This window comes from Octopus bimaculoides, chromosome 5, assembly GCF_001194135.2.
Source record: "Octopus bimaculoides isolate UCB-OBI-ISO-001 chromosome 5, ASM119413v2, whole genome shotgun sequence".
In the NCBI taxonomy this organism is placed as follows: Eukaryota; Metazoa; Mollusca; class Cephalopoda; order Octopoda; family Octopodidae; genus Octopus; species Octopus bimaculoides.
Window position 1 is genome coordinate 26,607,596 of NC_068985.1, and position 15,921 is coordinate 26,623,516.

The following is a 15,921-nucleotide window of genomic DNA, read 5'->3' on the forward strand; positions in this document are numbered from 1 at the left end:
ATATATATATATATATATATATATATATATATATATATGAATGAGTTTGTATTTATACATTTACATATTTTATATATTTTGCTAACCATTTTTATTTATCTTTATATTATTATCCTGGTGACCAGCTTGTCAAAGAAGGTACTGTTAGTTTCGATGCTGTAAGTCTCCTTCTGAAACTTGCAGAAAAAGGACGTCTGTTAGTAGAGAAATATTTAAATTTAACTAAACCCCTCTACTTTGATTTCACTCATTTGGTCTGTCGTACAGCTGTAGATGGTAAGTTGCATTGATTTCAAGTTGAATTAAAATGATATTTTGTTATTCATTATGATTGCAGTCTTTATTGCTCCTAATAAGATGTTCAACCCTATGAACACTAACAATATTTAGGCCAGTTATCTCTAACAGTCTGTGGTGGATAATCCTGCGCTAGTTTGAGGACTGAATTTGGAATTGGTTATTGGAGCAGCAGACCTAACAGTCAACAGTTCAAATAGTTCTAGTTCCTTATGAAGTGGGAGCACTAAACAGTGATATGTATAAATGCAATGTTATTACCGGTTCAAATATGCTTGTCGGTCAAAAAAGTCCGCAACAGCAGATATGACATCTAGTTCAATCCCCAACTTAGATACTCTTTTACTCTTTTTTTTTTACTTGCTTCAGTCATTTGACTGCGACTATGCTGGAGCACCGCCTTTAGTCAAGCAAGTGACCTCGGGACTTATTCTTTGTAAGCCTAGTACTTATTCTATCGGTCTCTTTTGCCGAACCGCTAAGTGACAGGGACATAAACACACCAGCATCGGTTGTCAAGCAATGCTAGGGGGACAAACACAGACACACAAACACACACACATATATATATCTATACATATATACGATGGGCTTCTTTCAGTTTCCGTCTACCAAATCCACTCACAAGGCTTTGGTCGGCTCGAGGCTATATTAGAAGACACTTGCCCAAGATGCCATGCAGTGGGACTGAACCCAGAACCATGTGGTTGGTAAGCAAGCTACTTACCACGCAGCCACTCCTGCGCCTAATTAAACTAATGTATTACCTGTAAACAAATGGCGATTGCTAAATGTAATGTTAAGTCAGCAACTAAATTGTTGGATATTTGACATGATGAAAATAGACAATATCAGAAAAGGGACTGTCAAAAGGATCAAAAAGGTGAATGACTATTATTTTGTGGGTGATAGAACTTGCTGGCTATGAGATACATGAAGGCTTTGAACTGGTAGATCACCTACTTTATTCTCGTGATTTGACCCCTATCTGACTATCATCTGTTCCCCAATGTGAAAAAATATTTGGCTGGGAACCAGTGTCACAATGATGATGACATCGTATCTGCTGTTGACTTTTTTAACCAACAAGATGAAAGCTTCTACACTTATGGGATCTGAACACTACAACACTGATGGAAGAAGTGTGTGGATTTCAAGAGGGACTATGCTGAAAAATAAAACTCATTTAATCGCATTTCATGAGAGTATCTTGATCGGCCTATGAACTTTTCAGCTCACTCTCATATTCCAGATGATGATGCTGCATAGTTTGTAGTGGTGGGTAAAAGCTGTGCACTTTGTGTGAATGAGCAATTTTTTTCCCCTGGCATTGTAGGCCATGTTCTTTGCCTGATCTACTGCAGAGCAGCTGTGAGTGAAATTTGCAGAGATTTGGTATTATAAATTTTAGTTGTGTGTGAAAAGTTGAGGGATATGTCTAATAGGGAGACTTCAGTCAGCTACTTAGTCACGTATGAAGCACATGTTCTGCTAAGAATAGGGAGTATTGTCTACCAGAACTCTCACTAGTCAGCTGTCTTGAAGTACCTTAGTGTCTAAAAAGTGTGTGTGTATGATGACAGGGCTTTGCATAGAATGTAGATATCTGGAGGGTAGTTGAAATAAGGCAGTGCTACAGTGACCTAATAGGTACGGAGATAGTGATGCTTTGGTAGAAACTGGATTTGGAGGTGATGAAGATATGGAGTGTTTGTATATTGGTTTGGAATGTGTTGAAGATGAACCTAATTATTGATAGAATATCAAACCAAGTACCTATATATATGCAGCATACTTGTTCAATTTATGTCAGCAGTGAAAAACATACAACGTTGATGTTGATGACAATAAGTAATTTTTAAACTTTTACCTTTTGTCCTCAGAAGATGAATTAGACCGGAATGATTTATCTCATCCAATTCATGCAGACAACTGCCTTCTTCAGCCTGATGGTACTTGTTTAAAAGAAGTACCAGCCTATATACAAAGAGATTACAGGTAATGTTCTTCCCTCGGGTTCCATCTTTTGTTGCTTTGTTTTTATTTTTAATTAGTGAATGAACAGCTAAGGTGTTGATTTTAAAAATTTTATTGACACATGATCATATTAAATCGTGATTAAAGTATTGCAATGCATCTTTGGCTAAAAGCATATCATCATCATCATCGTTTAACGTCTACTTTCCATGCTAGCATGGGTTGGACGATTTGACTGAGGACTGGTGGACCAGGTGGCTACACCAGGCTCCAATCTGATCTGGCAGAGTTTCTACAGCTGGATGCCCTTCCTAACGCCAACCACTCCGAGAGTGTAGTGGGTGTTTTTACGTGCCACCAGCACGAAGGCCAGTCAGGTGGTACTGGCAACGGCCACGCTCGAAATGGTGTAGACTCTTCAAATTTATCTAGCCAGGAAATAGATATAATTTACACTTTATTTGGTGTAAGAAAATTTAGTGGTATTAGTGAAGATAATAATGATAATCCTTTCTATTATAATAATAATCCTTTCTACAGAAAGCATAATGTCTGAAATTTTGTGTGGAAAGGAACTAGTCTATGACATCAACTCTGTGCTCAACTGGTACTTATTTTATTGACCCCATAAAAAGTGAAAGGTAAAGTAGACCCCAATGGAATTTGAATTCAGGACATGAAGCCTGAAAAAATGCTGCTAAAAATGTTTGGTATACTAACAGCTCTGTCAGCTTGCTACCTTATAATAATAATAATAATAATATTAATAATATTCCTTTCTACTATAGGCACAAGGCCTGAAATTTGGGGGAGGGGACTAGTTGATTACATCAAACCCAGTGTTTCATTGGTACTTAATTTATCGACCCTGAAAGGATGAAAGGCAAAGTCGACCTCAGTGAAATTTGAACTCAGAACATAGTGACAGATAAAATACCGCTAAGCATTTCACCTGGTGTGCTAATGGTTCTGCCAGCTTACTGCTTTGATTATAATAATAATAATAATAATGATGATGATGAAAGCCTAATAATCACTGACCAGGCATTGAATACCAACTCAGTGAAAAATAATATATACCACACAAGTGCAACGGACCTCTGCAGAATGTGTGTGAAGAGGGTCAAAAGTGTGACTCACATTGTTAGTGCTTGTGAAAGTCTTGTGCAGAAAGAGTACAAGCGTAGACATGACAAGGTCGTCCAAAACCTCCACTGGTTACAATGTCATAAGTATGGATATGAGATTACAGGTGCTTGGAACCAACATACACCGGAAAAGGTAATAGAGGGGAAGTCAAAAATTCTCTGGCACTTTGATTTCCAGGCAGACAAGGTGTTAGAGCACTGAAGGCTGGATATAGTAACCTTTAGGAGGGACAAACAAGAATGCCTAATATTTGACATGGCAGTACCAGGAGTTCAACACATCATCATGAAAGAAACAGAAAAGGTTGATAAATATGGAGAACTGAGAAATGAGATCGCTAAGACATGGCAGCTACGAGAGTCAAACATAAATTGGATGTAAAATGATAAAGATGATGGTTATTATTTTTAGAGTACGGATCTATATAATCCCAATTTTTCTTATATTTCTTCATTCATTTGTGAAAATATACTTGTTATGCTCTGTGGTATGTCTCAAATCATGTGAATGCTCCCGTTAGGTAAAAACATTAACTTTATATATCATTAAGTTAATTGTACACATGAAGGAGCTTCTACATTTAATTTATTCAATGTAGCAACACAGTAGTCTTTCAAAGGAATCATTATTATATTTAGCATTTGACACTTAAATTTTCAAATAATATACTTTCCAGAGAGATGAAATGCTCATCAAATGCTTCCTTCAATCAGCTCTGAGCAGAACTTATTCACACATCCTCATTACTTTTACATCTACCTTTTCTGTTTACATAATACCATGAAATGAAACTATATTATATGTTTTTGTGATATCTTTTAATTCTAGTGCCATCATCTACTTAAATGGAGAATTCACAGGAGGAGAATTCATTTTTGCTTATCCAAATAAGTCAGAACAGGTAAAGTATTAGTCTTTAGTAATATAGTATATTTGATGAGATATAAGACACTTTTTTCAAAGAAATGTCTCAAAAAATAACCCCTGATCATATATGTAAATTTGGGCCTATATTACATGAGATGAAGTATTGAAGGCCAATCTCAAAATGTTGAGCCTTACGAAGGAGATAACAGAAGACTGAGGTCTGTGGCACAATGCTGTACTCAAGCATTGCAGGTGTAAATTCCATAGTTATGGAATTTGGTGTCAGAGGTGGTGGAGATGGTATATTTTAGTTTTCAACCATAAAAATGCCTGCATAGCATTCAGCAATGAGTTCTGCGCATTCTTTGGGATTGTCAGTAATCTGGCTTGTGTGGGGATTGCAAAGAGGGCCAACTGGAATTGAGGTCTTTGCTCTGAATGTACATATTTCCAGAATGCCTTACTGTCAGGGTTGGATGTTATGCACTGCTCAAATTCAAGCACTGCCCCTTTTGTCACCTGCTTGAGATGGTTGGATGATTTATTGAGCTTTTTCCTAGTAATATCTGATTTATGCAAATGGGTATGTTGTTATTGTTTAATCTAAGCTCAGTCCTAATTGAGCAAACCTATGATTGAAAGCATTCTACTCTAACCATCCAGTATTTTTACATATGAATGACAGCTTTTGTTTTTGTTTTTTCTGAAGACATCAGGGCTGTAATTTGAGGGAGCTTTGACTGCTATTTCTAGCAAATTAATTGGTTACATAAAAGCTCCTTTGGCACAAAGAATACTTTATAATTGTCTCTGGAGCCAACCATACCGTGAGCTCTCGAATTTTAGAAAGAGCAAAGTTTCTGACTATTTTAATTAATAAGGATTCCTGCTGTGTCTCTGAGTACCTTCAAAGAAGTGAAGAGATTAAAATTCAGTCCTTAAATGCCATTTCTACTTAGTTTGGTCAATGTTGTTGCTTCTCCATATATTACAATTTTGCTCTAACCCCTTCTCTCATACTTTTATCCCCCATCTCTAAACCTGCCTCACCACCACTCGGGGTTCATAGTCTTGTAAGCTGCATAGTGACCTCCGTGCTGGTGCCATGAAAAAGCAATCTGCAAAGCAATTGGCATTAGGATGGACATCCAGCTGTAGAAACCATGCTAAAGTAGATAGTAAAGCACAATGCAGATTTTGGGTCCATGGGATATTGTCAAATTGTCCAATCCATGCCAGTATGGAACATGGACATTAAATGATGATTATGATAATGATAATTCTTTTTTTTATTTCCAGTTGTCTATGAAACCAAAGTGTGGAAGACTAGTTGGCTTCAATGCTGCAGATTATCATGGAGTGAAAGCAGTCATAAAAGGCCAGCGCTGTTGTTTGGCTATGTGGTATACTCAAGATCCAGACTTCAAAGAACTGGCTCATAGCCAAGCTTACAAAATTCTAAAACAAGTAGAGAAAGAGCGAGAGGAAAGCGAAAAATCTAGTTCTGACAGTGCTGACAATGATATTGAAAAAGACCAACCAAATTCTTCTGATTCTTCCACAGACATTTCTTCAAAAGAAAAGAACACAGACAGTATATCGAATAAAAATGAAGAATTGTAGGCCTAGCTTTATGATATGTCTTCATGCTGTGAAAAAAGTATTATTAATATTTTTATGTAAATAATTTCAATAGACATCTTCATCTTTACTGTCTTCCTCACAAAATGTTTGATAAGAGGAAAAGCCACTCAAAAAGTCTTTCGATAAAAAACACTCACCCCACACACACACACACACACACACACACACACATACGCACGCACACACACACACACACTTGCTCATATATTCGCACTCAAAATGCAAATTTGAACAAATTCTAATGCCAAAGCTGAACTATATCTCATAACAAAAAACAGTTATTGACAATCAACATAAAAGTAAAGCAACAAAATGATGATGTTGATCTAGAAGCTTTAATTATATATAAATTTGAATATAAAATATATATATATGTTTTGTATTGAATTTTATGCATAATGCTTTTATATGTGACATCAAAAAAATGCGTATATATATATATGTATATATATATATGTTTATGTAAAACATGTATATATGTGTATATGTACATATACATGTAAATATATGTGTGTATATATTGATATGTAAATACATGTGTGTATGAAAGGGTGTGTATGGCTTAACAAATGCTTTATGTTAAAGAATATAGGTGCTATTTTGAAGTATTTCTCTTTGTAGAACAATCAAGAACAAATATTGGAAATTTATTAAAACTGATTAAAAATTAAACAAAATTTAAATATTATTTTTTTAATGTCTGATTCTAGACTTGTAGGCAAAAGTACACTGGCAAATAGCCACCTTCCTCTCTCAAATACTACCCCCAATTAGACAAAGGGGCTTTTTCTTGTTCCTTTCCTGTTTTACAGGTTACTTGGTGGCCTCACTAGTGCTGGTGGCATGAAAAGAATATGCATCTGGGACACACAGTAAAGTGGTTGGTGTTAAGAAGAGCATCCAGCTATAACAGTCATGCCAAAGCTGATGTTGGAGCTCAATTAAATAATACAAATTTCACATTTGGATGAAGTGTTTATATTTAGATAGTTATCAGGAAGACAGTGGAGGTGCAATGGCCCAGTGGTTAGGGCAGCGGACTCTCGGTCATAGGATCACGGTTTCGATTCCCAGACCGGGCGTTGTGAGTGTTTATTGAGTGAAAACACCTAAATGCTCCACGAGGCTCTGGCAGGGGATGGTGGCGAACCCTGCTGTACTCTTCCACTACAACTTTCTCTCACTCTTACTTCCTGTTTCTGTTGTGCCTGTAATTCAAAGGGTCAGCCTTGTCACACTGTGTCACGCTGAATATCCCCGAGAACTACATTAAGGATACACGTGTGTGTGGAGTGCTCAGCCACTTGCACGTTAATTTCACGAGCAGGCTGTTCCATTGATCGGATCAACTGGAACCCTCGACGTCGTAAGCGACGGAGTGCCAACAGCAACAATCAGGAAGACGAGAGATAGTGAGACGCACGCATCTGCATGCGCGCGCACACACACACACACACAAGAGGAAACCGCTGTGATTTACCCTAAATATCTACACTATATATATATATATATATATATATATACATATTTATATATTATACGGTGTGAAGAGCATGGTTGACAATGTTTTTATGTATGAAGCACCAAAGTGATTATCTTGTATTTTGCTTTTTTAACTACTACAAAAGCCTGTTGATGAATGCTTTACCCCAAAATCTTGATGCCAACAGAAACCATAGTAAGGAAGCAACAACAGGTACTAAATGTACATGTGCACACATTCACACACTTATGTATTGTAGGACAGGTGGTATATTTAATTACCTTTGGATTTTTTTCTGAAATTTCAAAATAACATTGAACGCATTACTAGTTATAAAAGAATACTTAATTTTAGAATAAAAGAATACTTAATTAAGATTAGATGCAAATTACATAAGAAAACTGTAGTAGCCCAGTATTATTGCAAAACTTAAAACAATGTAACTGACATTGAATATTTGTAGGAAAGTAACAAACACTGTAAAAGCAAGAGGATCTTTCATCTTTTAATTGTTTCAGTCATTTAACTGTGGCCATGCTGGGACATCACTTTGAAGGGTTTTAGTTGAACAAATCAACCCCAAGAACATATAATTTTTAAGTCTAGTACTTATTATATCAGTCTTTTTTGCTGAATTGGTAAATTACAAGTGGCATATACAAATCAACACCAGTAGTCAAGCAATGAGAGGAGATAAACACATACACCATCGTGTTTGTGTGTGTGTATAGAGCTCATCATGTATGTGTGTGTCCATCATCATCATCATAATTTAACATCCGTCTTCCATACTGGCATGGGTGGGACTACTGGCATATATATGTATATACATATATCATCATCATCATTTAGCTGGTATTATATTATATATGCTGGCATGGGTTGGATGGTTTGACCAGGGCTGGCAAGCTGAAAGGCTGCACCAGACTCCAGTTTGATCTACAGCTGGATGCCCTTCCTAACGCCACCACTCTGAGAGTGTAACGAGTGCTTTTTGTTGATGAATTTGTTGAGTGTAATGAGTGCTTTTTGTAATGAATTTTTGTTGGATGAAATTGCTCAGAGTGAGAGAGAGAACAAAAAGAAAAAAGTTTACATGAAATAAATTGAGAAATAAGCTCAATAGAAGTTGTGGGAACTTTGAAAAATAGAGAATTCAATGAATGAGGAGGAAGAGAATTTAGAATATTTTGGTAGGTCAGATGTGGCTGTGTGGTAAGAAGTTTGCTTCACAGCCACATGGTTCCTGTTCATTCTCACTGCATGGCACCCTGGGCAACTATCATCTACTGTAGCCCTGGGCTGCTGACGAAAGCCTTGTAGTGGATTTGGTATACAAAAACTGAAAGGTACCCAATGTATATGTGTGTGTGTTTGTCTGCCATCACTGTTTGACAACTGGTGTTGGTTTGTTTATGTCTCTGTAACTTAGTGATTCAGCCAAAGGAGCTGATAGAATGCCAGGCTTTAAAAAATAAGTGCTGGGATTGATTTGATTGACTAAACCCTTTGAGGTAGTGCCCCAACATGGCCACTTTCTATTGACTGAAACAAGTAAAAGATATGAAAAACGGATGTTAAATGATGATGATGAGATAAAATTATTTAAAAACAAGTAAATTATTTAGCATGTAATCATAAATATTTAATCATGTAGGGGAAGTAACTATAAGGAAAACATGAAAGAAAATGACAATTATGGTTTGCCCCACCCTTCTGAAATGTTAAAACAAATATATGTAAAAAATTCTTACTCTTATTTGAGTAACCATGAGTATTAAAAAAACAATTAATTTAATAGACAGTTAAGATTACATAGTCCTGTTCCCCTAGCATAAAGGCCTATATCAACAATCAACAAATGCACATGCAGAAATTAATCTAAATGCCCCCTAGGACAAGCATATGATATATCCTCTATTGCATATGAGGCACAAGTAATGACAAACGGCAAGGCAGACCAGACAGAAAGCAAGTGCTATATAGGATCCATGGAAAATAAATTTAAATCCAGATACAACACTCATCATTCTTCTTTTAAGCATCCTGAGAAGAGGCCACAGCCCTTCTGGCATTAATCTGGAGACCTAAGGACATGGGAACCAACTACAACATCAACTGGAAGACTCTTTTTAGGACCAAACGTTATATTAACAGATCAAAAAGATGTTACATATGTTCACACAAGAAACCTTCATTGTTTGGAGAATTTGCAAATAAACATCAAGAGTGAAATTTTCTCATGTTCTCACTTCACAAAGTACATTTCAATGGGAATTAATGGTAAACCACCAGGCAGAGCATGTCCCATTGATTTGGTTGTTTTTCTATCAAGCTCCAGTCAGTGAATTTGTTTCCTTAGTGCCATCACGTTTATAACAATATGTCCATTGATCTCACCTGTTTATTCAACACCTGGATGTGCAAACACTTCAACACTGATAACCCTTCTATATCTCAACTTCTATAATTCCTGCCACCTTCCTTCTATTTGTTTATTCCTTGTGCTTCCCATGCTGGTTTATGAAATGTTTGTCCCTAGTTCTGTTTGCTGTTCAGTGAATTATCTGCCCTTGGTCATTCTGTCTTTTTTCAACCTATGCCTGCTCATTTCAAGATTAAGTCATATAGAGTTACTAACCGGACATGTTGACATTACCAGCTTGAGAAATGGCAAAATAAATATAATATTCCAGTAAAAAAAAACCAAGGAAGTTGAATTTTACATGGTTTTTATGTTTATTTTAACATATTTCATATATATTTTATATTACATATATATACACACACACATTATTACACACATACATACATTTGCATACACATACACATATATATGTATGTATACATGTGTTTCTATATGTATGTATCTTTTTCTGGTTTCATCCAGGGGCTGTAGCCATGCTGGATCACTGCCATTAAGTCTGCTAGTTTATTTCAAACTCACATTGCAGCCCTGTCTTTAGATTTGGCTCTGATGAAGCAATGAGACAAAGCTGCCTGTCTTTGCATTTCATACCATAATGTGGTTCCATCTGGTATCTTAGATAAAAGTTCTTCTAATTATTCTTTGAGAGCATCCACATCTATGCCTCATAGATCACTTAATATCTTTTTTGGCAAGATATTGAAAAGTTAAGAGCTCTTGAACCTCAAGTTGTTACAGTAATGAGTCCTTACTCAAGATGGAGAGGGTGGTATTTTTGATGCTATGCGTCCAGTTTTGGGGCTGGCATGTGGCAATGAAGGGCAAATGTTCCCCATTAGATCAACATGGTTTCCTTTTTTCTTTGTTCTGAATGATCACAGAAACTCACTAGTCAGTTGTCTTCACATTCTTGACATATTAGTAATATGCACATGAAACATTACATCATCAGTTGTGTGGATATCCAGTTCACACATTGATTGTGACTGAAATTACAATACCTCCTGGTCCAGTGTATTTTGATAATTATTCAGTGGAGGATAAGAACTTTATGAAACAACATATTTGCCATTGCTTAGTGTATGAGTTTCAAAAGAAAAGTACCACTACAAAAGCAATGAAAAACATTTGTGAAGTGTATCCGGAAGCAATGAAAGCTCATATATATCAGTTGTGGTTTAAAAGGTTTAAAGATGGTGATTGTGTCCTGTCATTTCTGCAGTGCATTGTTACAGGCGATGAACAGGTTTTGCTTCACAACAAAAAATGAAAAGGACAAAGGTTATTATATAATGAGAGGCCAGTGCCAACATCAAAACCAGAACTCCATCCACAAAAATCCTTGCCCTGTGTTTGGTGGAACATGAAAGGTATCATCCATTATGAGCGATTGGAACATAGAAGGACCATCAATGCAGATGGCTATTGCCAACAACTTGATCATGTAAATGAAAAATTACGTCAAAAGGGGTCAGCTTTGGTAATCAGAAAAGGTGTTATTCTCCAGCATGACAATGCCTCACTACACTCTTCAAAACAAACCCAAGAAAAAATAAAATCATTAGGATGGGAAGTTCCTCCACATCCTCCATGTTCATCTGATTCAACTCCTATGGATTTCCATCTGTTCTGATCACTAGATTCTTTTATAAGGGGCAAAACATTCAGAAATAGAAAGGAAGTTGAAAAGTCTTTCTGACATTTTTTCAGCAAAAGAAATAGGCTTCTTTGAACATGGCTTTAAAAAGTTATTTTCCTGTTGGGCTGCAGCCATTGAAAATGATGGTGATTACATTCTTGATTAAAACTATTCAGATAAACATAGTTTACATCAGTTTTTATATCTTTTCTGGTAAAATACAATTACTTTCCAAACACCCTAATATTTGAACAACATACATAAATACAGGTATATCAAATACTAAACAATATAAATTCTTGATTTGGTAAAATTATCTCTGCCTCTAGGGATGTATCACAATTGCTAAACAAAAATTGGGACCAGTTTCCTGTGTGCATGTGTGTATGTATATGTACATGTATATATGTTAAACCTCATCTTTTAGGTGAATACTGAAGTATAGTGTTTAATTTTGAGCCTTTAAATATTTTATGATACAAATGTGTCTTTTGTTTGTTGCCTGTTTATTTTAGTTCTTGTTATTTTTCCCACTCAGTATGTTGTCGTCCCAATGTTAATTTTATTTCCATCAAGAAATAAATTTAAAAAGTATTTTGGATTGATATCAATTGGTAAGTTAATTATTGTTTTTCAATCCATTTACTCTGTATTTTCAAATATCATTTATCTTCTAACTTTATTTACATGCTTTATGACGTCAGACATTATCTTCTGAACCATGCCGTATCAGCAACTTTCTGTCCTCAATTTCGTGTTGTGTGTTTCAACAAATAACATCAATGTAATTGAGTGGTCTTTGTCATCTACTAGAATATGTAAGCCTTTAAAATATAACATCTAATATGGCCTGATGTTCAGCACAATAGTATTGATCAAAAAAGCCTACCTTTTGTTGAACAACAGTTGTAGAGATGAGTGGACTATATCCATAAATCTCAAATGAAACTGTCAAGGCCATCTTTGCTCATAAATCACAGATGAGAGTGTGAAAGCTATCAAGTTCGAAAATTCATCAAGCTTTGCACAAAACATTTTCCATCCAAATAAAGACTTTCCAACAATAGCCAGAATCCTTCAGGACATACCCTAACTCCTCTTTCCTTTATGATTGTGATAATGTCTTGAGATAAAGTTTCCATTCTGTCCACGACAAAAGCTTCACCATCAAGCAAAAGTAATCAAAATATTAACAGAGCATGTACCATCTCTTTGACCATGACTATGCTGATGATCTTGGTTCAACTGTTAATTAAAACATGAAATATGAAAAGACTCAACATTGTGTATGTATATATGTATATGCGTGTGATCTTTTACTGCAGCCATGTTGGGGCACCACCTTGAAGAATTTTTAGTCAAATGAATTACTTTTTTAAGTCTGGTACTTATTCTAGTGGTCTCTTTTGCTGACCCTCTAAGTTATGGGAACACAAACACACCAACATTGGTTGTGAAGCATTATCAATGTTATATAGGAACAGGAGAGGCTGTATGGTAAGTAGCTCGCTGGGTTCAGTCCCACTGCGTGGCACCTTGGGCAAGTGTCTTCTACTATAGCCTTGGGCTGACCAAAGCCTTGTGAGTGGATTTGGTAGACAGAAACTGAAAGAAGCCTGTCGTATATGTGTGTGTGTGTGTGTGTGTGTTCTCCCACTGTCACTTGACAACCAATTCTCTTGTGTTTATGTCCCCCATAACTTAGCAGTTCGGCAAAAGAGATCAATAGAATAAGTATTAGGCTTACAAAGAATAAGTCCTGGGGTTGATTTGTTTGACTAAAAGTGGTGCTCCTGCATGGCCACAGTCAAATGACTGAAACGAATAAAAGAATAAAAGAATATATGGAGTGTTTAGTATTTTTATACATATGCATTGTGTGAATGTGATTTAAGGTGTGAATCTGCATACATGCATTTGTGTGTGTGTGTGTGTGGCTATGTATGGGTGTTGTATAGTGTTAATATGCATGTGTGTTGGTATGTGTATGTTATATAGAAAGCTACAAATTGTTGTATTAGCTAGTATATATATGTACGTAAGTGTTGTTTATCTCAAATTACAAAGAAAGAAAGGAGTAAGTGTGCGTGTGTATATATGTACCTAGTATGTAAAGTGTATGGTTTATAGTATTGTTTGTATCTGTGAGCAAGTGGGTATTTGTGTATGTTATAGTGTGTTAGTGTGTGTGTGGACACTGCAATTAATTTGGTCATTTAATACTCTTTTACTTGTTTCAGTCATTTGACTGCGGCCATGCTGGAGCACCGCCTTTAGTTGAGCAAATCGACCCCAGGACTTATTCTTTAGAAGCCTAGTACTTATTCTATCGGTCTCTTTTTGCCAAACCGCTAACTTACGGGGACATAGACACACCAGCATCGGTTGTCAAGCAATGATGGGGGGACAAACACAAACACACACACACACACACACACACACACACACATATATATATATATATATATACACATATATACGATGGGCTTCTTTCAGTTCCCGTCTACCAAATCCACTCACAAGGCTTTGGTCGGCCCAAGGCTATAGTAGAAGACACTTGCCCAAGGTGCCACGCAGTGGGACTGAACCCAGAACCATGTGGTTGGTAAGCAAGCTACTTACCACACAGCCACTCCTGCGCCTAATTTTTTTTTTCTCCAGTCAGGACAATGTAGGTGATTATTGTTTTCAAATTGCAAGTTAAGAATGTTGAATACAGTCAGTTTGTGTGTCTCTGTACTCACATTAATCAATTAGTTTGTCATACAGCTTTGTGTGTGTGCATGTGTATGCAGGATTGCATATTCTGCCAGTATGTTTATTTCTGTGATGGAATAAGCATATACTTTTGAGGGAATGTTTTGAGTGTGGTTTATTTCTTGGTAAGTCTAGGTCATGTGCGAAAAATTACAGTTCTGTGTGTGTTTGTTTTATTAAGTTGATTTATATATGTGCAGTTTTACTACAATGGTTTCAAATTTTGGCACAAGGCCAGCAATTTTTGGGTAGTCGGGAAGTTGATTACTCTGACTCCAGTACTCAGCTGGTACTTATGTTTTCGGCCCTGAAAGTATGAAAAGCAAAGTTGACCTTGGTAGAATTTGAACTCAAAATGCAAAGACAGCCAAAATGCCACTAAGCATTTTTCATGGTGTGCTAACGATTCTGCCAACTTGCTGTGCGTGTATGTACAAGGCCTTCTACAACATTATAGGTTCCTGGAAAAGCAATGTAGTGGGGTCCCAACATATGCAACAACAGCATATATAGATTGGCATTGAGATTGTAGACTTATAGGACTTCCAGGAAAGTCCTGTGTACCCATGACTTAAGACAGCACTGCATGTATGTAGGTGTGCATGCAGTTTATCATGTAAGGTGCAGGCATGGCTGTGTGGTAAGAAGTTTGCTCCCCAACCACATAGTTTGAAGTTCAGCCCCACTGCATGGCACCTTGGCAGGTGTCTTCTGCAGCCTCAAGCCAACCAAAGCCTTGTGAGTGAATTTGGTAGAGGGAAACTGAAAGTAGTGTGTGTATGTGTGTGTGTATGTCCCCCACCACTGCTTGACAACTGGTGTTTGTGTGTTTACATTCCTGTAACTTAGCTGTTCAGCAAGAAGCTGATAGAATAAGTACCAAGCTTTTAAAAAAAAAAAAAAAGGTATTGGGGTTGATTCATTCAACTAAAATTTCTTCATGGCCACAATCTAATGACAGAAAGAAGTAAAAAGATAAAATGTTTGTGTGTGAATGTAGGCATATATAATGCAAATAGTCATTGGAGGTTTTGTTGTGATAGTTTGTGTTGTGGCAAATCCTTGGTAAAACTTGCACACATGCTAACACATACCGACATGTATACAAACACACAATAACACTATAATCATGAATCTCAACATAGTAAGTGCATATACACACAAACACAACACATTTTGCAAACACAGTTACACACACACACTCAAATATACATCCATATCTGTACAACATGCAGAACACAAGCATATATGCATGCACGCAAATATATTTTCATTGTAATCTGAGATGAGCAACGGACACAAACATACATATTAACATTTCCCATCAGGAATCACTGCAGAGATGCTCAAAATATCTGGCAGTGTTGGCTATAGCCTAGTCACCCGTATTACGAACCAGGTGATACACGAAGGAGTCATACCCAATGACTGGTGTAGCAGCATCATAGTCAACTGCTACAAAGGTAAAGGTGACGCTTTAGATACAAATAATTACAGAGGCATCAAGCTGTTAGATCAGGTTATGAAAGTTACAGAGAGGGTCATAGCCCAACTAATTAGGGAGCGAATCAATTTAGATGAGATGCAGTTTGGGTTCGTGCCAGGTAAAAGCACTACTGATGCCTTATTTCTAGTGAGACAGCTGCAGGAGAAATACCTAGCTAAGGATAAACCTCTGTA

The 15,921-nt window shown here is 36.6% G+C and overlaps 1 protein-coding gene across 1 annotated transcript in view; it reads left to right on the forward strand.

Annotated features, from left to right (window-relative positions):
• LOC106883505 (prolyl 3-hydroxylase 1) overlaps nucleotides 1-6,617 on the forward strand; it is a 167,770-nt gene extending 161,153 nt beyond the window's left edge. The window contains exons 14-17 of the mRNA XM_052968028.1: nucleotides 126-276; nucleotides 2,181-2,295; nucleotides 4,252-4,324; nucleotides 5,590-6,617. Of these exons, the coding sequence (XP_052823988.1) occupies nucleotides 126-276; nucleotides 2,181-2,295; nucleotides 4,252-4,324; nucleotides 5,590-5,913 (663 nt within the window). The 3' untranslated portion in view covers nucleotides 5,914-6,617. The remainder of the gene's footprint in view (nucleotides 1-125; nucleotides 277-2,180; nucleotides 2,296-4,251; nucleotides 4,325-5,589) is intronic.
• The last annotated feature ends 9,304 nt before the right edge of the window (nucleotides 6,618-15,921 follow it).